At 44.9% G+C, this 26,398-nt stretch overlaps 1 protein-coding gene across 1 annotated transcript; it reads left to right on the top strand.

The window, feature by feature from the left end:
- Positions 1 to 15,969: 15,969 nt before the first annotated feature.
- Positions 15,970 to 25,541, top strand: LOC115074107 (triggering receptor expressed on myeloid cells 2-like). The gene is made up of 5 exons (XM_029573258.1): positions 15,970 to 16,052; positions 16,595 to 16,957; positions 19,091 to 19,145; positions 23,724 to 23,851; positions 25,164 to 25,541. Exons 1-5 carry the CDS (start codon positions 16,007 to 16,009, stop codon positions 25,193 to 25,195), a joined length of 624 nt encoding a protein of 207 aa, XP_029429118.1. The 5' UTR covers positions 15,970 to 16,006; the 3' UTR covers positions 25,196 to 25,541.
- Positions 25,542 to 26,398: the final 857 nt, after the last annotated feature.

Genomic DNA, 26,398 nt, shown 5'->3' with positions numbered 1-26,398 from the left:
CTTAATATCCAGGCCTGAGACACAGCTCCCGGTACCTCCTAGGAGTAACCGGCAGTGGATATAAACAGCAATCTCTATGTGCATCCTACACTTAATATCCAGGCCTGAGACACAGCTCCCGGTACCTCCTAGGAGTAACCGGCAGTGGATAAACAGCAATCTCTGTGCATCCTACACTTAATATCCAGGCCTGAGACACAGCTCCCGGTACCCTCCTAGGAGTAACCGGCAGTGGATAAACAGCAATCTCTATGTGCATCCTACACTTAATATCCAGGCCTGAGACACAGCTCCCGGTACCTCCTAGGAGTAACCGGCAGTGGATAAACAGCAATCTCTGTGCATCCTACACTTAATATCCAGGCCTCAGACCACAGCTCCCGGTACCTCCTAGGAGTAACCGGCAGTGGATAAACAGCAATCTCTATGTGCATCCTACACTTAATATCCAGGCCTGAGACACAGCTCCCGGTACCTCCTAGGAGTAACCGGCAGTGGATAAACAGCAATCTCTGTGCATCCTACACTTAATATCCAGGCCTGAGACACAGCTCCCGGTACCTCCTAGGAGTAACCGGCAGTGGATAAACAGCAATCTCTGTGCATCCTACACTTAATATCCAGGCCTGAGACACAGCTCCCGGTACCTCCTAGGAGTAACCAGCAGTGGATAAACAGCAATCTCTGTGCATCCTACACTTAATATCCAGGCCTGAGACACAGCTCCCGGTACCTCCTAGGAGTAACCGGCAGTGGATAAACAGCAATCTCTGTGCATCCTACACTTAATATCCAGGCCTGAGACACAGCTCCCGGTACCTCCTAGGAGTAACCGGCAGTGGATAAACAGCAATCTCTATGTGCATCCTACACTTAATATCCAGGCCTGAGACAGAGCTCCCGGTACCTCCTATGAGTAACCGGCAGTGGATAAACAGCAATCTCTGTGCATCCTACACTTTATTATTTATTAAGGCTTTTTATATACCGAATTTCTTGATACAAATCAAATCAATTCGGTTTACAATGAACTAAGTAGAATATACAATTAACCAATCAACAAGAGATACGGAGCATACAGTTACATTATAACAAGGAAGCCTTAACTTGGAGTAGGAAAATAAAGAAGGGGTGAACGGAGCAATAAATATATAAAGTGCAATAAAATATAATAAATACTATATACAGTGGAGGGGGCTAGGAGCCAACCTCTCTGTAATGGATATTATGCATGAAAAATTTGGAGAGTTTTGTTTACAGAGATGTGTGGTGAACAATTCTAGATCAGGCAATGGAGTTTGTGGTGGGGAAGGCTTTGCTGAACAGCCATGTCTTTAGTTTCTTTTTAAAAGTTGTTAGACAAGTCTCCTGTCTGAGGTCCGGAGGCATGGCGTTCCACATGGAAGGGCCTGCGGTAGAGAATGACCGGTCTCTGAGGTTTGCGTGGTGCACTAATTTGATTGTAGGAACGTGTAAAGATCCCTTGTAAGCATCCCTTAAAGGCCTGGCTGTCGAGTGCAGTCTGAGAGGATGAGACAGGTCAAGCGGGGTTTGATGGTGGATATTTTTATGAATGATTGTGAGAGATTTATGGAGGATCCGGAAGTTTACTGGGAGCCAGTGGAGATCTTTTAGATTGGGAGAAATATGCTCTCTCCGATTGGTATTTGTCAAAATCCTTGCCGCTGCATTTTGTAGCAGCTGGAGCGGTTTAATGGTAGAGGCTGGAAGACCATGCAGAATGGAGTTACAATAGTCGATCTTGGAGAACAGAATGGCTTGGAGGACGGATCTGAAATCGTAGTGGAATAGGAGCGGTTTGAGCTTTTTGAGTACTTGTAACTTGTAAAAGCACTCCTTAGTAGTGTGTTTTATAAAATGCTTTAGGTTCAGGTGACTGTCGATTAAGACTCCAAGATCTCTGGCGTGTGATATATGTGGAATATTTTGTGATTGGAGAAGTATGGGACTACCTTCTGGAGTAATTAGTAAGAGTTCGGTTTTAGAAGTGTTGAGCACAAGGTTGAGGCTGGATAAGTAGTGGTTTATAATTTGTAGATGAGCGTTCCATAACTTGAGTGTTGAGTCCAATGATTTGGATATAGGGATTAAAATTTGAAGGTTATCTGTGTAAATATAAAATTTGAGTTTGAGGTTTGAAAGTAGGTGGCAGAGGGGGAGAATGTAGATATTAAACAGAGTGGGTGATAGGGAGGAGCCCTGGGGGACGCCAAAAGGAGCATTAGTATGAGGTAATTCCATGTTTTTAATTTTTTTAACTTAATATCCATGTTTATCTTTTTTTTTAACTTAATATCCATGTTTTTTTTTAACTTAATTTTTTTTTAACTTAATATCCATGTTTTTAACTTAATATCCAACTTAGATTCCATGTTTTTAACTTAATATCCAGGCCTGAGACACAGCTCCCGGTACCTCCTAGGAGTAACCGGCAGTGGATAAACAGCAATCTCTGTGCATCCTACACTTAATATCCAGGCCTGAGACACAGCTCCCGGTACCTCCTAGGAGTAACCGGCAGTGGATAAACAGCAATCTCTGTGCATCCTACACTTAATATCCAGGCCTGAGACACAGCTCCCGGTACCTCCTAGGAGTAACCGGCAGTGGATAAACAGCAATCTCTATGTGCATCCTACACTTAATATCCAGGCCTGAGACACAGCTCCCGGTACCTCCTAGGAGTAACCGGCAGTGGATAAACAGCAATCTCTGTGCATCCTACACTTAATATCCAGGCCTGAGACACAGCTCCCGGTACCTCCTAGGAGTAAACCGGCAGTGGATAAACAGCAATCTCTATGTGCATCCTACACTTAATATCCAGGCCTGAGACACAGCTCCCGGTACCTCCTAGGAGTAACCGGCAGTGGATAAACAGCAATCTCTGTGCATCCTACACTTAATATCCAGGCCTGAGACAGAGCTCCCGGTACCTCCTAGGAGTAACCAGCAGTGGTTAAACAGCAATCTCTATGTGCATCCTACACTTAATATCCAGGCCTGAGACACAGCTCCCGGTACCTCCTAGGAGTAACCGGCAGTGGATAAACAGCAATCTCTGTGCATCCTACACTTAATATCCAGGCCTGAGACACAGCTCCCGGTACCTCCTAGGAGTAACCGGCAGTGGATAAACAGCAATCTCTGTGCATCCTACACTTAATATCCAGGCCTGAGACAGAGCTCCCGGTACCTCCTAGGAGTAACCAGCAGTGGTTAAACAGCAATCTCTATGTGCATCCTACACTTAATATCCAGGCCTGAGACAGAGCTCCCGGTACCTCCTAGGAGTAACCGGCAGTGGATAAACAGCAATCTCTGTGCATCCTACACTTAATATCCAGGCCTGAGACACAGCTCCCGGTACCTCCTAGGAGTAACCAGCAGTGGTTAAACAGCAATCTCTATGTGCATCCTACACTTAATATCCAGGCCTGAGACAGAGCTCCCGGTACCTCCTAGGAGTAACCAGCAGTGGTTAAACAGTAATCTCTATGTGCATCCTACACTTAATATCCAGGCCTGAGACACAGTTCCCGGTACCTCCTAGGAGTAACCAGCAGTGGATAAACAGCAATCTCTATGTGCATCCTACACTTAATATCCAGGCCTGAGACACAGCTCCCGGTACCTCCTAGGAGTAACCAGCAGTGGTTAAACAGCAATCTCTATGTGCATCCTACACTTAATATCCAGGCCTGAGACACAGCTCCCGGTACCCTCCTAGGAGTAACCGGCAGTGAATAAACAGCAATCTCTGTGCATCCTACACTTAATATCCAGGCCTGAGACACAGCTCCCGGTACCTCCTAGGAGTAACCGGCAGTGGATAAACAGCAATCTCTATGTGCATCCTACACTTAATATCCAGGCCTGAGACACAGCTCCCGGTACCTCCTAGGAGTAACCGGCAGTGGATAAACAGCAATCTCTATGTGCATCCTACACTTAATATCCAGGCCTGAGACACAGCTCCCGGTACCTCCTAGGAGTAACCGGCAGTGGATAAACAGCAATCTCTATGTGCATCCTACACTTAATATCCAGGCCTGAGACACAGCTCCCGGTACCTCCTAGGAGTAACCGGCAGTGGATAAACAGCAATCTCTATGTGCATCCTACACTTAATATCCAGGCCTGAGACACAGCTCCCGGTACCTCCTAGGAGTAACCGGCAGTGGATAAACAGCAATCTCTATGTGCATCCTACACTTAATATCCAGGCCTGAGACACAGCTCCCGGTACCTCCTAGGAGTAACCGGCAGTGATTAACCAGCAATCTCTATGTGCATCCTACACTTAATATCCAGGCCTGAGACACAGCTCCCGGTACCTCCTAGGAGTAACCGGCAGTGGATAAACAGCAATCTCTATGTGCATCCTACACTTAATATCCAGGCCTGAGACAGAGCTCCCGGTACCTCCTAGGAGTAACCGGCAGTGGATAAACAGCAATCTCTATGTGCATCCTACACTTAATATCCAGGCCTGAGACACAGCTCCCGGTACCTCCTAGGAGTAACCGGCAGTGGATAAATAGCAATCTCTGTGCATCCTACACTTAATATCCAGGCCTGAGACACAGCTCCCGGTACCCTCCTAGGAGTAACCGGCAGTGGATAAACAGCAATCTCTGTGCATCCTACACTTAATATCCAGGCCTGAGATACAGCTCCCGGTACCTCCTAGGAGTAACCGGCAGTGGATAAATAGCAATCTCTGTGCATCCTACACTTAATATCCAGGCCTGAGACACAGCTCCCGGTACCTCCTAGGAGTAACCGGCAGTGGATAAACAGCAATCTCTATGTGCATCCTACACTTAATATCCAGGCCTGAGACACAGCTCCCGGTACCTCCTAGGAGTAACCGGCAGTGGATAAACAGCAATCTCTATGTGCATCCTACACTTAATATCCAGGCCTGAGACAGAGCTATCTGTACCTTTCTAGGATTAAAGTACAAATTTCTTTTAAGCAATAAGTTTTTTTTTATTGGAGAAACATTTCACCAAATAACCTTTGAGGTGTGAGAAATACAACAGCTTTCCTATCCACTTTTTAAGCCCCTGCCTTTCACTCACACTCCCCCAGCCAAGCTTTAGAAGAAAGCCTGTTATAGCATTGATGAGCATCTCCTGAGATGTGGACCTTCATGCATGCCTCCATAACGCCAAGAAAACATTCATCTTTCTTAAACTTGAAAAGTGTGCTCCATACCTTTTGAAACCTGGCAGATTTCACCTGAAATTTGGCAGTCATTTCTTTATAAAATACAGTTAAAGAAATCAAATCCGTCAATTCCTTACACAAACCTTTCAGTTTCTCAAGCTACCTCTTATCACCAAACATCTCAGAAATCTGGTCCATTGATAGTGTCCAGTCAGGGCTGGTGCAAGGAAATTAGGCACCCTAGGTGAATCTTATAGCCTTACACCCTCCCCACATACTGAAAATAAATCATGTTTTTATAAGAACAGATTTTATATGAAAAAGGACTTGTAATACAGTCTTCTGAGATAAAAATATCACTTACAACATGCACATTATATTTACATGCACTGCTCTGGTGCCAACCAGAAAACCCTGCAAAGATGATACCTGGAGCCCATATGGCATTCAGGCTACTGTAACGCATGTTGGTTATGGGTTTAGCCCACAGAAAGCCATGAATAAACTGAGCTACAATATAGTAATCCTCCCATACCAAAACAGCACTAACTGTCAGCTCTCAAACAGTAATAACCCTACCCATGAAAAGGCAACACTGCAAATATCACACCAGGCCCTAAAACACCAATTCACCTCTTATTAAGAAAACAAAACAAGTCAAGCTACACAGAAACTACACACTAACAGAATACTTCAGCTCAGCCACACATGCATAACCAAATAAAGAATAAAGAGCCCATAAAGTATAAATAGAAATGAGAAGACAAAACGTGAACCGGAAACTGCAACAAGCCAGACTCTGTATGCATTGCAACCGTTGAAAAACAGAAACATCACCCTGCCTCATATAAAAGGACTTTTGGGTTTCAGTTTTTATTTTGTTTCCTTGGGAATTTCAATGTATAACAGAAAAAATCAGTGGGAAAATGACTTTGTTATAACAATCATGAAAAAAATCAATAGAAAAATCATGTTTCCACTGAGGGGTTTTTTTTGGTATAGCATTGAAATTCCCATTAAAAATAAAATAAAAACTAAAAGCAAAGGACTCTATTCATATACCATCAAAAAATATAAATCAATAATAGTAAAACCATACTAATAAAAAAGAATAAATATTTCAAAACAGTTTACAAATAAATAACGTAATAATTAAAAACTCATATAAAAATTTGCCAAACACTAACAAAATATTTCCAAACAGCAGACACATCAAATAACACCCAATAAATAAAACTAATAAGGAAACAAAATTCCCCCACTTTCCATACCTGGGATAGAGGTCTATAAAATAATGAGTGGCGTGGAACTAGTAAATATTAATCTGTTGTTTACTCTTTCAAAAAGTACAAAGACCAGGAGACACACAATGAAGTTACTATGTAATACATTTAAAACTAATAGAAAAAATTATTTTACTCAACGCATAATTAAGCTCTGGATTTCAATGCCAGAGGATGTGGTGAAAGTTTTTAGTGTAGCTTTGTTTAAAAAAGGTTTGGACAAGTTCCTGGAGGAAAAGTCCATAAACCATTATTAAGGAAGGGTTTCAGAAATCCACTGCTTATTCTTGGGATAAGCAGCATGGGATCTATTGACCTTTTGAGATCCTGCAGGTTCCTGCTGTGACCTGGCTTGGCCACTGTTGGAAACAGGATACTGGGCTTGATGGACCCTTGGTCTGACCCTAGCATGGCAATTTCTTATATACTCATGGATTTTTTATTTCCAGGTGCCCCAAGATTGCTATGGATTAGCAGGAGGAAAGGGGAGTTGCTGCACACAGACTTTCTCTCCTCTCATACACAGACACACAAATATAATCAAGCACACACAGCCTCTCTTGCACACAAAGACACAAGTGCTCAATCACAACACACACATGTGATCAATCACACACACGGATACACTTTCAATCAAATACAAATAAGATCACACAGACACATTGCCTATCTCTTACACACAGACACAAGTGCTCAATCACACACACATACTCCCTCTCTTCCACGCAGACAAAAGTGCTCAATCACACACACACATGTGATCAATCACACACACAGATACACATTCAATCACATAAAGGCAAACAGAAGCACACACACACACATTGCCTCTCTCTCACACAAAGACACAAGTGCTCAATCACACACATACACACACACACACACACACACACATACTCCCTCTCTTCCACGCAGACAAAAGTGCTCAATCACACACACACATGTGATCAATCACACACACAGATACACATTCAATCACATACAGGCAAACAGAATCACACACACATTGCCTCTCTCTCACACAAAGACACAAGTGCTCAATCACACACACACACACACACACACTGCTTCTCTCTCTCACACACACACACACATTCAATCAAATACAAATAAGATCACACAGACACATTGCCTATCTCTTACACACAGACACAAGTGCTCAATCACACACACACACACACTCCCTCTCTTCCATGCAGACAAAAGTGCTCAATCACACACACGTGATCAATCATACACACAGATACACATTCAATCACATACAGGCAAACAGAATCACACACACATTGCCTCTCTCTCACACAAAGACACAAGTGCTCAATCACACACACACACATTCAATCAAACACAAATAAGATCACACAGACACATTGCCTATCACTTACACACAGACACACACACACACAGCTTCTCTCTCTCTCACACACACACACATTCAATCAAATACAAATAAGATCACACAGACACATTGCCTATCTCTTACACACAGACACAAGTGCTCAATCACACACACACACACACACTCCCTCTCTTCCACGCAGACACAAGTGCTCAATCACACACACACACATGTAATCAATCACATACACATTCAATTACATACAGGCAAACAGAATCACACACACATTGCCTCTCTCTCACACAGAGACACAAGTGCTCAATCACACACACACACACGCACAATCAAATACTAATAAGATCACACAGACACATTGCCTCTCTCTTACACACAGACACAAGTGCTCAATCACACACGCACACACACACACACACTCCCTCTCTTCCACGCAGACAAAAGTGCTCAATCACACACACACACACGTGATCAATCACAAAGACAGATACACATTCAATCACATACAGGCAAACAGAATCATACACACATTGCCTCTCTCTCACACAAAGACACAAGTGCTCAATCATACACACACACACACACACACACACACTCCTTCTCTTCCACGCGGACAAAAGTGCTCACACAAACACGTGATCAATCACACACACAGATACATATTCAATCACATACAGGCAAACAGAATCAAACACACATTGCCTCTCTCTCACACAAAGACACAAGTGCTCAATCACACACACTGCTTCTCTCTCTCACACACACACACACATTCAATCAAATACAAATAAGATCACACAGACACATTGCCTATCTCTTACACACAGACACAAGTGCTCAATCAAACACACACACACACTCCCTTCTCTTCCACGCAGTCAAAAGTGCTCAATCACACACACACACGTGATCAAACACACACACAGATACACATTCAATCACATACAGGCAAACAGAATCACACACACATTGCTTCTCTCTCACACAAAGATACAAGTGCTCAATCACACACACACACACACACCCTCTCTTCCACGCAGACAAAAGTGCTCAATCACACACACACGTGATCAATCACACACACAGATATGCATTCAGTCACATACAGGCAAACAGAATCACACACACATTGCTTCTCTCTCTCACAAAGACACAAGTACTCAATCACACACACACACACACACACACACATTCAATCAAATACAAATAAGATCACACAGACACATTGCCTATCTCTTACACACAGACACAAGTGCTCAGTCAAACACAAACTGCCTCTCTCACATTTAGGAACACATTCAGTCATATACAAACACTATCTCACACACACATATTGCCTCCCTCAATCACACACAAACTGCCTTGCTCACACACAATCACAAATGTAATCACACACACACTGCACACACACTGTATCTCTCTATCACAGACACATTGCTTCTCTCTCACACAAAGACACAAGTACTCAATCATACACACACTGCCTCTGACACACACACATTCAGTCACATAGAAACATGATCACACTCACACACACATTGCCTCTCTCAATCATACACACACGCACATGCTCAATATTACACACACACTGTCTCTTTCTCACACACAGACACAGATTCAGTCACAAACATGATCACATACACATTGTCTCTTTCAATCACACACACGCTGCCTCTCTCTCATTCATTCTGTAACATACAAACATGATCACACATCTACACATTGTCTCATAATCACACACATGCTGCCTCTCTCTCATACATTCTGTAACGTACAAACATGATCACACACATACACATTGTCTCTTTCAATCACACACAGCTGCCTCTCTCTCATACATTCTGTAACATACAAACATGTTCACACACATACACATTGTCTCTTTCAATCACACACACGCTGCCTCTCTCATACATTCTGTAACATACAAACATGATCACACACATACACATTGTCTCTTTCAAACACACACACGCTGCCTCTCTCATACATTCTGTAACATACAAACATGATCACACACATATACATTGCCTCTTTCAATCACACACATGCTGCCTCTCTCTCATACATTCTGTAACATACAAACATGATCACACACATACACATTGTCTCTTTCAATCACACACATGCTGCCTCTCTCTCATATGTTCTGTAACATACAAACATGATCACACACGTACACATTGTCTCTTTCAATCACACACATGCTGCCTCTCTCTCATACATTCTGTAACATACAAACATGATCACACACGTACACATTGCCTCTTTCAATCTCACACACGCTGCCTCTCTCTCATACATTTTGTAACATACAAACATGATCACACACATACACATTGCCTCTTTCAATCTCACACACGCTGCCTCTCTCTCATACATTCTGTAACATACAAACATGATCACACACATACACATTGCCTCTTTCAATCTCACACACGCTGCCTCTCTCTCATACATTCTGTAACATACAAACATGATCACACACATACACATTGCCTCTTTCAATCTCACACACGCTGCCTCTCTCTCATACATTCTGTAACATATAAACATGATCACACACATACACATTGCCTCTTTCAATTTCACACATGCTGCCTCTCTCTCATACATTCTGTAACATACAAACATGATCACACACATACACATTGTCTCTTTCAATCACACATACGCTGCCTCTCTCTCATACACAAACATGATCACACACATACACATTGTCTCTTTCAATCACACATACGCTGCATCTTTCTCATACATTCTGTAACATACAAACATGATCACACACATACACATTGTCTCTTTCAATCACACACACGCTGCCTCTCTCATACATTCTGTAACATACAAACATGATCACACACATATACATTGCCTCTTTCAATCACACACACGCTGCCTCTCTCTCATACATTCTGTAACATACAAACATGATCACACACATACACATTGTCTCATAATCACACACACGCTGTCTCTCTCTCATACATTCTGTAACATACAAACATGATCACACACATACACATTGTCTCATAATCTCACACACGCTGCCTCTCTCTCATACATTCTGTAACATACAAACAGGATCACACACATACACATTGTCTCTTTCAATCACACACACGCTGCCTCTCTCATACATTCTGTAACATACAAACAGGATCACACACATACACATTGTCTCTTTCAAGCACACATACGCTGCCTCTCTCATACATTCTGTAACATACAAACATGATCACACACATACACATTGCCTCTTTCAATCTCACACACGCTGCCTCTCTCATACATTCTGTAACATACAAACATGATCACACACATACACATTGCCTCTTTCAATCTCACACACGCTGCCTCTCTCATACATTCTGTAACATACAAACAGGATCACACACATACACATTGTCTCATAATCACATACACGCTGCCTCTCTCATATATTCTGTAACATACAAACAGGATCACACACATACACATTGTCTCATAATCACATACACATGTGCTTAATCACATGAAATCAGAAGAAATAAGGGGCCCCTCTGTTTACAATTTCTCTAGCAAAGCCAAAAATTATTCCTGCGTATTTTACTAAGTTGCTCAGGATTCCAATAAATTCTGTGTAGAAATGTGTACAGAATTCCTCTGGTAGCTGAATCTCTTCCACATAAAAGCTCTTGTTCATTTGTTATTTTCTGTCCTTTTATTTCTTCACTTCTTTTCCTCAGAGCTTGGCCTTTATCGCTGCCCCCCCCCCCCCCCCCCCCCCCCCCCCCCCCGTTTTATTGTATTTTTCTGATGTTTTATGTAAACTGATATGATGTTCACTCGAATAAAAGAGCTGATAAATAAATAAATAAAGCAGACTTTCTCCCATGTTGCATCTGTTAAGGGATCCTCAAGATCTTCTGTCCATTTTACTTTTAAAATATTGTAGCCGGTCCCCCATTTGGCTGATGAGCTGCAACCAGGGGTGCTAGGGGTCCAGGACCAAGTCTGCATAGAGGGGACGCAATCTTCCTGGGCCCCAGCCTGGTCTGTCACAACCACTGTCAAAGGCTCGCAAGGAAGCCAAAAGTATCAAACTGGGTAAAAAGAAACACTCCCAGCAGTGTCCATCCACTCACGTAGTGCACCCTAGTGCACAGAGGAAAAGGCAAGCAAGAGTAAATAATGCAATTACTACAACTTAAATGAACGTATCCAGGCCAAAATCACAGAAATCAAAAATTTCATTTCATGTAAAATGGTTAAACCGTGTGAGGGAGTCTATAAAAAAGTTCCTCTGACTACCTTAAGGGGCCGGCGCGGCTGCCTTACCCAGGGAATTCTGGGAGGGAGGAGGAGCTCCTCACCCAGTATAAGAGCTCAGGGCCCCGGGGAGCAGGCACACACCCTCCTTAGGCTAAGACCTGTTTTGGTTTGTGTCCTGTAAATAAAGTGCACCCAGAGTCTGCCTCCTTATTTCTCTGGCTTTTTCCCAAGCTGCTGCCGTCCAGGTTCCCACATACAAAGCAGATCAAGGCAGTTTACAGCAAATAAACAACATACAAATACATAAAAAGAAAACCCTCTCCAAGCCCAAGCACCCCCTTTGAACATTGAAATACCCGTTCTCTCCTCTCTCAAGCCTGCCTACATTACTCTCTGGGGGGGAATGGAAGGCCGACACAGCGCTCTGCCTAAAAAACCAAGTTTCACTTTTCTCCTAAACAGCAGACAATTGTCTTCTTCTTGCCGAATCTCCTTAGGTTTTAACATTGTCTGACGCTTCTTTGCACACTTTATTCCAAGGCGGCACCTGTAAGAGGTCTAGCTGCTACGTAGGCTTTCAGCAACTGTTGCACATATCCTGTCTCTTTCCTTTCACTGCCTTAAACACTAGGATCATTTTTTAAACTTAATTTGCGCGCTCACTGGGAGCCAATGCTACTGATCCAGCATTGGAACCGCACTCACTCTCCTTAGGCAGCCAAATATCAATCTAGCTGCCATATTCTGTACTGTTTGCAACTGACGGATATACCTTTCTGGAAAACTCACTAAAAGGGCATTACAATATTCTAATAACGGTGAAAAGTGCTTTACGAAATGTAGATCTATTCAATAAAAGTAACAAATTGTGTCATTGCCATGCATTTGGCTTTCTATCTCTATGTTCCTTGTAAACCGATACGATGTGAAAAGGTTATCGGTATATAAAAACTACAAATAATAATAATAATAATTTTAAAAATGTTTTCTGTAAAACTCCTGAAATGGGTGCATCCAAGCTAAAATCAGAATCTAATATGACACGTAAGTCCTGTACTTGTCAATTTTTACCGGAGTGCAAGGACTTCCACAGCTTTTACTGACAGCATCTCCATCTTTCTTGCATTTAGCAATAACCATTTGGTTATCGACCAGTCTGAGAGTTTCTGTAGGCCCCCATTCACCCTACCTAATGTAGCAGATTGATCATTCCCATTGGTACCACTAATTGCATGTCATTTGCATACAAAAAACTTTTAAATCCTAATGAGCGAATCAAAGCCCCCAAAGGTCTTAAAACTAAATTAAACAACAAAGGAGATAGTGGGGAACCATGTGGGTCTCCCACTTCATTTCAAAGACCTCAAACAATTTCTCTCTCACTATGACGACTAAAGTTCTCTCACTCACAAATGAAAGCATCCATTGCACAACCTTCCCAGCCAATCCTATCTGCTTGCATCAGCTCAATTAAACATTATGGCCCACTAAGTCGAAAGCTCTAAGCAGATCCAATAGAATCAGCAAAAAACGGATTCCCCTTTATCTCGCTATCATATTACTTCATCATTTATTGCTACTAGAACTGTTTCCATACTACATCCCCGCCTAAACCCTGATTAACATTCATCCACTTCCTCCAAATATTCTGTAAGTTACTGAACCACCACTTTCTCTATCACCTTAGATAGAAAAGGGATATTAGCCACTGGATGATAATTCACACAAATTGAAGCCTACAGTATAGATTTCTTCCATAATGGAATCAGAACTCAACTTTTCAATTTTCCTAGGAGATCACCTTCCCATAAAGAAGAATTCACAATCTGGTATAGGGCAGATATGAAATTATCAAAAACATTTTAATCAAGAAGGAAGAGAAGGGTCAACAAACACCAAGTCGCTCTACATCTTGATAAAATCCCTTTTAAGTCCACTGTACTCACTTCATCTAATTCAGTCAATCCTTCCTCCAATTGCAAACCTAAACTATGCTCCACCTCTTCATTACAAATCTGGATCAAAAAGATTTTTACAATGAAAATGGTTTCCTTGTCCATTTTAGATCTTCTCAACACTCTCCTTTCTCTTGCCCCTTCAACCATAGCAAAAATACCCTCTCCTAGTAGGGTAGGATAACTAGAGTACAGCTCCAGCATAGGCTGGTCAAGATGGGAAAAATATCCCCAAGCATAAAACTTTAAGAAAATCCCAAACTGGGTCAAAACTCTTAGACCAACTTCAGCAAGTCTCTTGAGCTCTCTTCTCAAAAAGCCTTATTACTTCTCTTCACTCATGGTGTTCACTAGTCATTTGAGCAAAAAGATCCTTTGATACAATCCTTTGGGCTACCGGAGGGATGCCCTTCCCTCTAGACTGATCAATCTTCCTCAAAAAGATCTTCTCAAAAGCAATAGCATTCCTTCAAGCCAATGGATCTGCTGGGATGAGGTCAAGACTCTTCAGAGTTCCTTCTCCAATCTTCTTCCTTCCACCCACCCTCTCCTCAGTCGCCTTCCCACTGAACTCTGAGCTTATATCCCACCTACGCCTTCCTCCATAAAGGTGGGGGTTATGGCAAGGGGAGGAATCGTAGATATTAAAAACTCCCTCCCACCAGCCATAGCTGGAAAAATATATATGGGAGCACTGTTAGTGACAGGCAAAGCTCATGGGCACAGCATCCCTCAAGATGCCATCACCTCTAGTAGCATTAGTGCGAGGCATAGGAGGTAAATCTGTCTCATTCTGTCTTCCTCCAAATAAGCCTCTTTGTCTCAAATATTTCCTCAGTTGCAAATACTTCCAAAAATGATTTTTGTGTCAGCATTACCCCATTTGCAAGTCCAAAAATGATTTCAGGACGTCTGTTGAAAAAGCTGATGTATATAAGGGATTCCTAACTGATCCCACAAGGAACCTTTTGCATTTATTTTCAGAGTTGGATCCTTCCACATTAGTGCCACTAGTGAGAATTCGTGTGAGATCTCCGTGTACCTCCTGCCAAATCTTTTTAGTGGCTCCAGCGCTGGATTACCAGCAGCTGATTCTCCATCTTCTCCGGGTGCAGGGTCTATGCCTCCTTCCTCCCAGGAATAGACTCTCATTTTTGCAGGAAATACACACAATTCTTTAATCATTGTTTTTAATTGTTTGTATCAGTGGACTCCTGTGAAACAGTGTGGGCAGTTTCTTTCTGAACATTTGTTGAGCCTGAAGCTTGCCTCCTGTGTTCCTCTGATCTCATGGTTGCACTCACAGGGCCGTCCAGGTCTCAGGATGCTGTGTGTCTCGTGGTGCACATCACGGTGCAGTCTGTGCTTCCCGGCAGAGGACTCTTGTTGGATAGGGGGAAGGGAGAAGAGGCTCTCTAAAAACAGGCCCATGAAGGCTCATGATATCATAACCCAGTAGACGTTGCTTCCAGTTGAGCTGAAGGCCAAAAGGAGCAATAATTAATTAATTAAAAAGGCAAAAGAAAAACCATTAAGTTCATTGGGCCTACTGTTAAAAGAAGTGTCAGTGTGGGAAGCAGGATACGAGCCCAGTCATCCCCTCTCTGTGACTTTCAAAACAAACATTGATGGTGTATCTGATAATCCAATCACTAAAGTGATGGGTTAGTTGGGAAAGATATTTCCTGCAATTTGTAGCAGACTGCACGTGTGTAAGCCATGCAGTACCAGGGAGCCAGCTCCAGCCTCTTGCCTGTAGCTTGGTTTGCAACATTTTCTGTCTCTCTGATGACCTCTTCCAGCTGACTAGGCCTCAAACTCCTGCCGGACATGCAGCTGCTCTGTTTTTTGCCATGTCAGAGCATTGCTCAATCAACAGGCAGAAAAAGAAGGGACAGGAGAGTTCCCCTTTATAAGGCTCATTCATGTTCTGCCTTCAGAGCCAGAGCAACTCCACTTATCTCATGGGGTCTGCATTCCTGCACCTTCTCCTCTTTCTGTCTGCCCTGGGTAAGAATTAATCTTCCCTTTTCTTCATGACAAAACCTCTGATTGAATACTGCTGAATGGGGTTTGGGAGTTAGCTCTGCATGCAGATGCCTTGTCGTTAACCAGCTTTCATCCCATTTGTCAGTAGCTGGTATTTCCTGATTTTTTGTGTGAATTATGTGAGGGCGAAGTGGTCAGGGAGAATCTTGAACATAGGCGGGTGCAGTCAGCCTTTGCTAATCCTGTCCATGCGCCACATCCTTGAATACCAAGTGCAATGTGTAGCAGCAGGTGAGCAGCGCCGGTAGTAGTAGTAATAGTAGTAGCTCCTAATGCTTTTGTTCAACCACAGTTACTCCATATTTAAACGTCTTCATGAAGAAGAAGAGCGCAGTATTCCTGGTACTCATACTGCGTCCCGGTTCTCTTTATCCGTACCTTCTTGTCATGTGGTGATCGCCTTGCACGCTGCCTGGGGTGTGCGGCGTCACTATCACATTTAAAGCCAGCTCTGTGGAGAGTAAACAGACTGCAGAGTGTAACTTCTTTGTTCTCTCTCTCAGAAATCGTCAGAGCAGAGAATGTGACTGTTGTGTCTGGCATCCTCGGAGAGTCTGTGGTCATCCAATGCCCCTACAGCCACGAGCAGGATGGCTGGAAACGGAAGATCTGGTGTAAGCACCTGACCGCAAGTTACTGTGAGCCCATCGTGAGCGCCCGCCGCTTCTGGCCACAGTTTATGAAGAGGAGAAATGGTACCACATCGATCGCCGATTACGTTTCTGAGGGCATCCTCACGGTAAATATAACCCAGCTGAGCAGACAAGACGCTGGGCTGTATCAGTGCCAGACCAGGCTGCTGGGCGAGGTCAGCACGTTGAAGGTGGTCAAGCTGGAGGTGCTGGATGGGTTCGTCCTGGACTCTGGTGAGTATTTTCTCTGCCTGATGAATAAACTGGGAACACCATAGCAGGGGGCATCTGCTTCCTGCAGCAGCCTGGATTCATGCTGAAAGGCAAAGTGGCCTGATGTACATGCAGCTAAAAATACACGCAGTGCCAGGTTTTGGGTACGGCAAGCAGGGGGCAGCAGCAGACCAGGGTCACAGTCGGCAGCACGTGGTGCGGGCAGGGCTCGTTAAGCAGCTGAGCCCGAGCTGGGAGTCCATGCTGCCTCTCTTCCTTCCTGTGTGCGCGGGCCTTGTGAACGAGCACATCCATGCACACAGGAAGCTTTCAACATGCTTACAGGGCCAGAATAGGTGGGGAGAAGGATGGCAGTAGCTCTACCGCTAAACTGGTATTTTGCCCAGAGACGAGACAGGAGGAATGAGCAGAGCAGGGAGGTGGAAGAGGAAGGCAGATGCTGGAGAAGGGGATTAAGAGAGTGGAGAGAGGAGATTGGGGAAGTAAGATGCAGGGATGGTTGGGTAAGACAGAGGGGAGAGGATGCTGGGGGAGGAGGATAAGAAGCAGGGGTGAATGGTGGTGCAGGAGGGGACCCGTTCCTCAGCTCACATAGAGAAAGCTTGAGTTCGCTCTTGTCCCCGTAAATCCACACCAAGGACTGAGGGCAGAGATCAGTTGTAGGCGGAGGGGGAGGGGGGGTGCCATCATCGACTTTCACCCAGGGCACCATTTGCCAGCTCCTTAGAGCAGCGTTTCTTCTGCTGGCACTCCCAACCAGTCAGATGTTCAGGGTATCCAAAATGAATGTGCTGTGCATCTACCGAGAGAGCCAAGCTTCTTATTTGTATAAACCCGCGGGCTCCATATCTCACACACAGTGTTCACCCATAGCAGGATGCCCGGAGCGGGAGGGGAATTAATTGCTAATGCTTACGTCCCAGCTGAAAGGTCTTGTGTACAGCACTGATAACAAGATTACGATGCAGTAAAAACTCACACGGGAAGCCATCTTGCTTTCCAACATTATTTTTGCTAACATGATTTGAAATGATGAAAATATTCTTTACAGCTGTTTGTTTCACTTTTTGATGGTGCAAGTGCTTCTAAATAAATTTGTGACAGAGATGGTAAAGCCAACTTTTCTTCTTCCTTTCCGCATGGTTTAGGGCAAGTTTGGAGCTTAAAGAGAAGGTTTAATCCGGTTTAGATTTGTGCCCAAATACAAAGTCTCTTATTTCCTACCTTTCCAATAGTTTCCCTGCAATACTCCTTTTCTCCCCATAGTATCGGAACTCCTCTTCTCCCAAATTCTTCAGTAAATGTTCTTAGGCCCTGCTGGGGCCCCATCCCTCGCTCTGGATACAGATGATCCTCAGGTCTCGCCTCAGTGAAGCAGCAAAGCAAAAGATTGAGCCCCTAAATAATAGGAATCCAAGAAAAATATCAAAAAAATACTTTTACAGAAAAGAGGGAAAACTGCATAAGGCCAGGAGGGTGGAAAAAACCTCCTTGCTCAATGTTTCCACCTCTATCCCAGGTCTCATTTTGAGAACCTCACAGAGACCTTACCCCTTTAACAAATGCAAGCCTAGGAAGATAAACTAAAAACTCCACAACATAAAATGGTGGTCAGAGCTAAAATATGAGAGGAACTCTCCACTTACGTTCTCCCACATGGGGAGCCAAATATTCACTGTACAACTGGGTTCTTCCTCCATAACCTGGATCCAATCCATATGGTAACTGGGAGAGCTCTACCAGGATCGGACTCATACATATTCATTGTGGCAATCTTGTTCCTACAGGAGAGGGCTCAGCATCATGACCTTAGAGTGCACACTTTCAACCATATCAGACAGAGTCATTCTGCTACTCTGCTGCCCCTACATATGGTAGGTGTGAAGAAAATTAGCAGAAGCAAAGGCTGATGGTAGCTTCTCTTTGACATTATGATTAGGTGGCGCACCGAGCCTCTTGGTTTCCCCAATCCGCTCCCATGCTGAGGCCTTGTGGCACTCACAGTCCAGTTCTTACAGGAGAAGCTTGTTCAAAATCAGATTTTCATCTGCCTTTACTGGACGGTCTCCAGGTTTACTCTGTCCCTTCTTACTAAATTCTCTACATAAATGTTGACGACTGTTTCCTCCACAGATTCTGCTGAGGCCCAAAAGTCAGAAGTTACGAAGACTGAACGCAGCACAACCAGGTGAGGAGACACGGAAAGAGAAGCATTACAATAAGACCTGGAATATTGACCCTAAACAGTATCAATAGGGAGTGAAAACCCAAACTATCCAAATCACTTGTGTCCTGCCTTTGTACTGCCTAGAACCAATGGGAATAAAATCATCATCTAAGAACATAAGAACATGCCATGCTGGGTCAGACCAAGGGTCCATCAAGCCCAGCATCCTGTTTCCAACAGTGGCCAATCCAGGCCATAAGAACCTGGCAAGTACCCAAAAACTACCATAAGTCTATTCCATGTTACTGTTGCTAGTAACAGCAACTTAATTAATAGCAGGTAATGGACTTCTCTCCTCCAAGAACTTATCCAATCCTTTTTTAAACCCAGCTACACTAACTGCACTAACCACATCCTCTGGCAACAAATTCCAGAGTTTAATTGTGCAATCAGAGAAATTCAGCTGAAAGATTTTACAAAATATTACGGATAAATCCGAGTGCTTGCAACATATTTCTAGAGGTTGTCCCCTATGAGGTTTGAGTTGCATAGTATGGCCTGTGCAGAGGGAGTACAATGTGCGTTGTAAGAGGGAGGCTGATGCTTGGCTTGTGGAGAGAGAAGCTGATGTGTGGCTTGTGGAGAGAGAGACTGATAAGAACATAAGAACATAAGAAATTGCCATACTGGGTCAGACCAAGGGTCCATCAAGCCCAGCATCCTGTTTCCAACAGAGGCCAATCCAGGCCATAAGAACCTGGCAATTACCCAAACACTAAGAAGATCCCATGCTACTGATGCAATTAATAGCCGTGGCTATTCCCTAAGTAAACTTGATTAATAGCTGTTAATGGACTTCTCCTCCAAGAAGTTATCCAATCCTTTTTTGAACCCAGCTACACTAACTGCGCTAACCATATCCTCTGGCAACAAATTCCAGAGCTTTATTATGCGTTGAGTGAAAAAGAATTTTCTCCGATTAGTCTTAAATGTGCTACTTGCTAACTTCATGGAATGAACCCTAGTCCTTCTATTATTCGAAAGTGTAAATAACCAATTCACATCTACTCGTTCAAGACGTCTCATGATCTTAAAGACCTCTATCATATTCCCCCTCAGCCGTCTCTTCTCCAAGCTAGACAGCCCTAACCTCTTTAGTCTTTCCACATAGGGGAGCTGTTCCATCCCCTTTATCATTTTGGTTGCCCTTCTCTGTACCTTCTCCATCGCAACTATATCTTTTTTGAGATGCGGTGACCAGAATTGTACACAGTATTCAAGGTGCGGTCTCACCATGGAGCGATATAGAGGCATAATGACATTTTCCATTTTATTCACCATTTCCTTTCTAATAATTCCCAACATTCTGTTTGCTTTTTTGACTGCCGCAGCACACTGAGCCGACGATTTTAAAGAATTATCCACTATGACAACAGAGACACAGTGTATTTCTCATGAACAAAAACCTTAATTTTTATGTGCATAAGGAAGTCAGCTCATAAGCCTAAGAGCCTGACTTACAGGTCTATCCTGTAAAGTGCGGCCGCGTTTACCCTGCTCCTAAGCCGCGTTCTACTCACTTTCCGGCCGCGTTATCCCTTCCTGCGATCCCGAATCCCCTTTAACCTACTCCTACCGCGTCCTAAAATCCCCGGCCAACCCCTTCTGCACGCGGCATGTATATTGCATGCAAACGAGCAAATTAGCTATTCCCTAGCATCCCGTAACCCGCGCCCCGACTATCGCTATCTTTCCCTGCCGTTTTGTCGCGCGTTTAACCTGCTAACTTACCGCCTACCCTTACCCCTGCGGTGGAGGCAGGGGTAAGGGTAGGCGGCAAGCTTTCCCCCAGCCTTTGCTCACCTGCCCGGGCCGCGATCATGGGTGCCGGTCTCCGGGGCAGCCCCAGTCCTCTCCCCTCCTCCCGAAGCAAAAAAAAAAAGCGAAAAAAACGTTGCAGCCCCCTCCAATGTCCGGAGGGGGCTGCAAAAAGTAAGTCGCTTTGCCGCTTCATACTGCCAGCCCCTTCTTCCCTCCTCCCGGAGCAAGGCTGCTTTTCGCGCCCTGCTTCGGGAGGAGGGGAGGGGGGACTGGCAGTCCCGACTTCCTGGTACCTGACATTTCAAATGACATTTGAAATGACAGATACCAGCGTGGCGTGAAGCGTTAGGCCTGCGCACCCAGGTTACTGTATAGGTGCTGTATAGCGCTCTATACAGTAAAACGGGTTGCGCGGTCCTAACGCTTCACGGACGCTTCTTAGGCGCAGCTTGCATGTGCAAGCTATTTACATACAGGATCGAGCGGTAGGTGAGCTGCACTGTGCGTGCGGCAACTGTGGGTGCGCCGGGCACTAACGCAGCTCTTCCTACCACTCGGTACTGGATAGACCTGTTAATTTGTGATTGAATTGGCCATTCTTAAATACAGTTTTGCCTAGTAATTAAAACAACACTCCTTTGATTTAAGGTCACAAGGTGAAAGGAAACATTTGCTTTCTTATGACATTCCAAAGAGCCCTGGGAAACTAACTAACCTTGATTTTATAACTCTTCATTGTTTTGCCTAAAACTACAAAGTGATACATATGTTTTTCTGTTATCTAAGTGTGAGAGACAGCTTCAGAGACAGTTTTAAGACCGAGCAGTGCCCCCTGGAGCCCTTTTGGTAAATTTCCTCTAAACAGATGGCCCTAATAAATTTTATTATCACATGACAGACCTATGTTTGTAGCTGTTCCAGGTTGCATGTGGCAGGTCTGTCTCTGTAGCTGTTCCATGTCCTGTTCCTTAGTGGAATGTGACAGACCTATGTTTGTAGCTGTTCTGTGTCCTGTTCCTTAGTGGAATGTGACAGACCTATGTTTGTAGCTGTTCCATGTCCTGTTCCTTAGTGGAATGTGGCAGACCTATGTTTGTAGCTGTTCCGTGTCCTGTTCCTTAGTGGAATGTGGCAGGTCTGTGTCTGTAGCTGTTCCGTGTCCTGTTCCTTAGTGGAATGTGGCAGACCTATGTTTGTAGCTGTTCCATGTCCTGTTCCTTAGTGGAATGTGACAGGCCTATGTTTGTACCTGTTCCATGTTGCACGTGGCAGGTCTGTGTCTGTAGCTGTTCCGTGTCCTGTTCCTTAGTGGAATGTGGCAGACCTATGTTTGTAGCTGTTCCATGTCCTGTTCCTTAGTGGAATGTGACAGACCTATGTTTGTACCTGTTCCATGTTGCACGTGGCAGGTCTGTGTCTGTAGCTGTTCCGTGTCCTGTTCCTTAGTGGAATGTGGCAGACCTATGTTTGTAGCTGTTCCATGTCCTGTTCCTTAGTGGAATGTGACAGACCTATGTTTGTACCTGTTCCATGTTGCACGTGGCAGGTCTGTGTCTGTAGCTGTTCCGTGTCCTGTTCCTTAGTGGAATGTGACAGACCTATGTTTGTAGCTGTTCCATGTCCTGTTCCTTAGTGGAATGTGACAGACCTATGTTTGTACCTGTTCCATGTTGCACGTGGCAGGTCTGTGTCTGTAGCTGTTCCGTGTCCTGTTCCTTAGTGGAATGTGGCAGACCTGTGTCTGTAGCTGTTCCATGTCCTGTTCCTTAGTGGAATGTGGCAGACCTGTGTCTGTAGCTGTTCCATGTCCTGTTCCTTAGTGGAATGTGGCAGACCTATGTTTGTAGCTGTTCCATGTCCTGTTCCTTAGTGGAATGTGACAGACCTATGTTTGTACCTGTTCCATGTTGCACGTGGCAGGTCTGTGTCTGTAGCTGTTCCGTGTCCTGTTCCTTAGTGGAATGTGGCAGACCTGTGTCTGTAGCTGTTCCATGTCCTGTTCCTTAGTGGAATGTAGCAGACCTGTGTCTGTAGCTGTTCCATGTCCTGTTCCTTAGTGGAATGTGGCAGACCTATGTTTGTAGCTGTTCCATGTCCTGTTCCTTAGTGGAATGTGACAGACCTATGTTTGTACCTGTTCCATGTTGCACGTGGCAGGTCTGTGTCTGTAGCTGTTCCGTGTCCTGTTCCTTAGTGGAATGTGGCAGACCTGTGTCTGTAGCTGTTCCATGTCCTGTTCCTTAGTGGAATGTGGCAGACCTGTGTCTGTAGCTGTTCCATGTCCTGTTCCTTAGTGGAATGTGGCAGACCTATGTTTGTACCTGTTCCATGTTGCACGTGGCAGGTCTGTGTCTGTAGCTGTTCCGTGTCCTGTTCCTTAGTGGAATGTGGCAGACCATGTTTGTAGCTGTTCCATGTCCTGTTCCTTAGTGGAATGTGGCAGACCTATGTTTGTACCTGTTCCAGGTTGCATGTGGCAGGTCTGTGTCTGTAGCTGTTCCGTGTCCTGTTCCTTAGTGGAATGTGACAGAGCTATGTTTGTAGCTGTTCCATGCCCTGTTCCTTAGTGGAATGTGACAGACCTAAGTTTGTAGCTGTTCCAGGTTGCATGTGGCAGGTCTGTGTCTGTAGCTGTTCCGTGTCCTGTTCCCTAGTGGAATGTGACAGACCTGCATTGATAGCTGCTGTGTTCTTATGAGCAGGGCAGAGTTGTTCATAAACTGAAGTGGAAACAACATTTGACTGACATGTTTAAAGAGAATTATTTTCATTGTGCAGCTCATCGGGGTCCAAACACATGCTCACAGTGACCTCGCTGGTCACAGGTCTTCTGTTCTGTAAGCTGCTGGTGGTCCTACTCATATATGCAATATTTCAGAAGTGCTGGAGAAGGCAAGAAGAACATGGTAGGAAAACTACACAGCTTAGAAATATTACACTCCCTTACAGCCCTACAAATGAAACAGCTCTAGTCAACATGTTAACCTCTATGGAAATGACACATCTATTGTAGCCCAGACTGTGGGCAGGGTAAGGTGGGAAAGTCATGTTATTTTCTTATATAATTCCCCTCCTGGACCAAGGTAATGATTTCTAGTTATTGAAATTAAGATGGGGTGCAGGGTTCTAGAGCCTTCCCCAGTGTCTATTTTACACTGCTACTGCTATGACTTATCATTTATAAAGCACTACTCAATATCTGCAGCACCATGCAGTCCCTGCTCCATAGACCTTACAGTCTAGTCAAGACAAACAAGAGTCTATGGAAAGTGTATGAATTGTAGAGATGTGCTTAGGATTTAAAAGCTGCCTCAGGCAGTGATCTTCCTCCCGGTCTCTTCCAGGCATAGAGTGCAGGTAGGTGGAAGCAGGGAGACAGCAGTGAGCAGTGGAGAGGTGGAAGCAGGGAGACAGCAGTGAGCAGTGGAGAGGTGGAAGCAGGGAGACAGCAGTGGAGAGGTGGAAGCAGGGAGACAGCAGTGAGCAGTGGGGAGGTGGAAGCAGGAAGACAGCAGTGAGCAGGTGGAAGCAGGGAGTCAGCAGTGAGCAGAGGGGAGGTGGAAGCAGGGAGTCAGCAGTGAGCAGTGGAGAGGTGGAAGCAGGAAGACAGCAAAGAGCAGTGGAGAGGTGGAAGCAGGAAGACAGCAATGGGCAGTGATTAGGTGGAAGCAGGAAGACAGCAATGAGCAGTGGGGAGGTGGAAGCAGGGAGTCAGCAGTGAGCAGTGGGAAGATGGAAGCAGGGAGGAAGCAGTGAGCAGTGGAGAGGTGGAAGCAGGGAGACAGCAGTGGAGAGGCAGAAGCAGGGAGACAGCAGTGGGGAGGTGGAAGCAGGGAGTCAGCAGTGAGCAGTGGGAAGGTGGAAGCAGGGAGGCAGCAGTGAGCAGTGGGGAGGTGGAAGCAGGGAGACAGCAGTGAGCAGTGGGGAGGTGGAAGCAGGGAGTCAGCAGTGAGCAGTGGGGAGGTGGAAGCAGGAAGGCAGCAGTGAGCAGTGGGGAGGTGGAAGCAGGGAGACAGCAGTGAGCAGTGGGGAGGTGGAAGCAGGGAGACAGCAGTGAGCAGTGGGGAGGTGGAAGCAGGGAGACAGCAGTGAGCAGTGGGGAGGTAGAAGCAGGGAGACTGCAGTGAGCAGTGGGGAGGTGGAAGCGGAGGAGAAGGGCATGGATAACACTGACACTTGGGGTTCTAGTTTCTGTTCTCTCTTCTTTTTTGCTTGCAGGGCATCGGGATTTTTCAGATGACTTCCTGTAAATACCAGAGAGTGGGAGATGCCATGCAGAAGCCATTGCAGTGTTTCTTCCACATATACTACCGACTTCCATTCAGGACCCTATCACATAAATATACCTGGAACACACATACAAGCATGAGTAGAGATGTAGATTATTATGAAACATTTATTCTATTTATAGTGTAAGAAAAGATTTTCCTCTGTGACACCACCATCGTCTGTTAAATGGAAAACCCAAAGGATTGAGCAGTTGAGTTCTTGAGTACTAAAATATCAATTCATCAGATAAAAAAATAGCTGGATTACAGCAGAAAGAGAATAAATTCTGGTAACTGTAAAATGCAATACGCTTCTATTAAAGTGGCTTTTGTGCACCTTTTAATCAGCACTGTAAGGATTATGCATGGGTGAGGTACAGGAGCTCTGCAGAGCACACTTAAACCATACGGTCAGCCTCACGGCTCAGGGAGGGGATATGGGAGCAGCTGCTAGCTCTACCCACGTACTTATGTACAGGATGCTGGGCTCGATGGACCTTGGTCTGACCCAGCCTGGCCCTTCTTATGTTCTTATGTACAGGATGCTGGGCTCGATGGACCTTGGTCTGACCCAGCCTGGCACTTCTTATGTTCTTATGTACAGGACGCTGGGCTCGATGGACCTTGCTCTGACCCAGCCTGGCACTTCTTATGTTCTTATGTACAGGATGCTGGGCTCGATGGACCTTGGTCTGACCCAGCCTGGCACTTCTTATGTTCTTATGTACAGGACGCTGGGCTCGATGGACCTTGCTCTGACCCAGCCTGGCACTTCTTATGTTCTTATGTATAGGACGCTGGGCTCGATGGACCTCGGTCTGACCCAGCCTGGCACTTCTTATGTTCTTATGTACAGGACGCTGGGCTCGATGGACCTTGCTCTGACCCAGCCTGGCACTTCTTATGTTCTTATGTACAGGACGCTGGGCTCGATGGACCTTGGTCTGACCCAGCCTGGCACTTCTTATGTTCTTATGTACAAGATGCAGGGCTCGATGGACCTTGATCTGACCCAGCCTGGCCCTTCTTATGTTCTTATGTATAGGACGCTGGGCTCGATGGACCTTGGTCTGACCCAGCCTGGCCCTTCTTATGTTCTTATGTACAGGACGCTGGGCTCGATGGACCTTGCTCTGACCCAGCCTGGCACTTCTTATGTTCTTATGTACAGGATGCAGGGCTCGA

This window comes from Rhinatrema bivittatum, chromosome 12 (assembly GCF_901001135.1).
Source record: "Rhinatrema bivittatum chromosome 12, aRhiBiv1.1, whole genome shotgun sequence".
In the NCBI taxonomy this organism is placed as follows: Eukaryota; Metazoa; Chordata; class Amphibia; order Gymnophiona; family Rhinatrematidae; genus Rhinatrema; species Rhinatrema bivittatum.
Note: the sequence above shows the minus strand (reverse complement) of the source record. Positions and strands in the feature narration are given on the sequence as shown.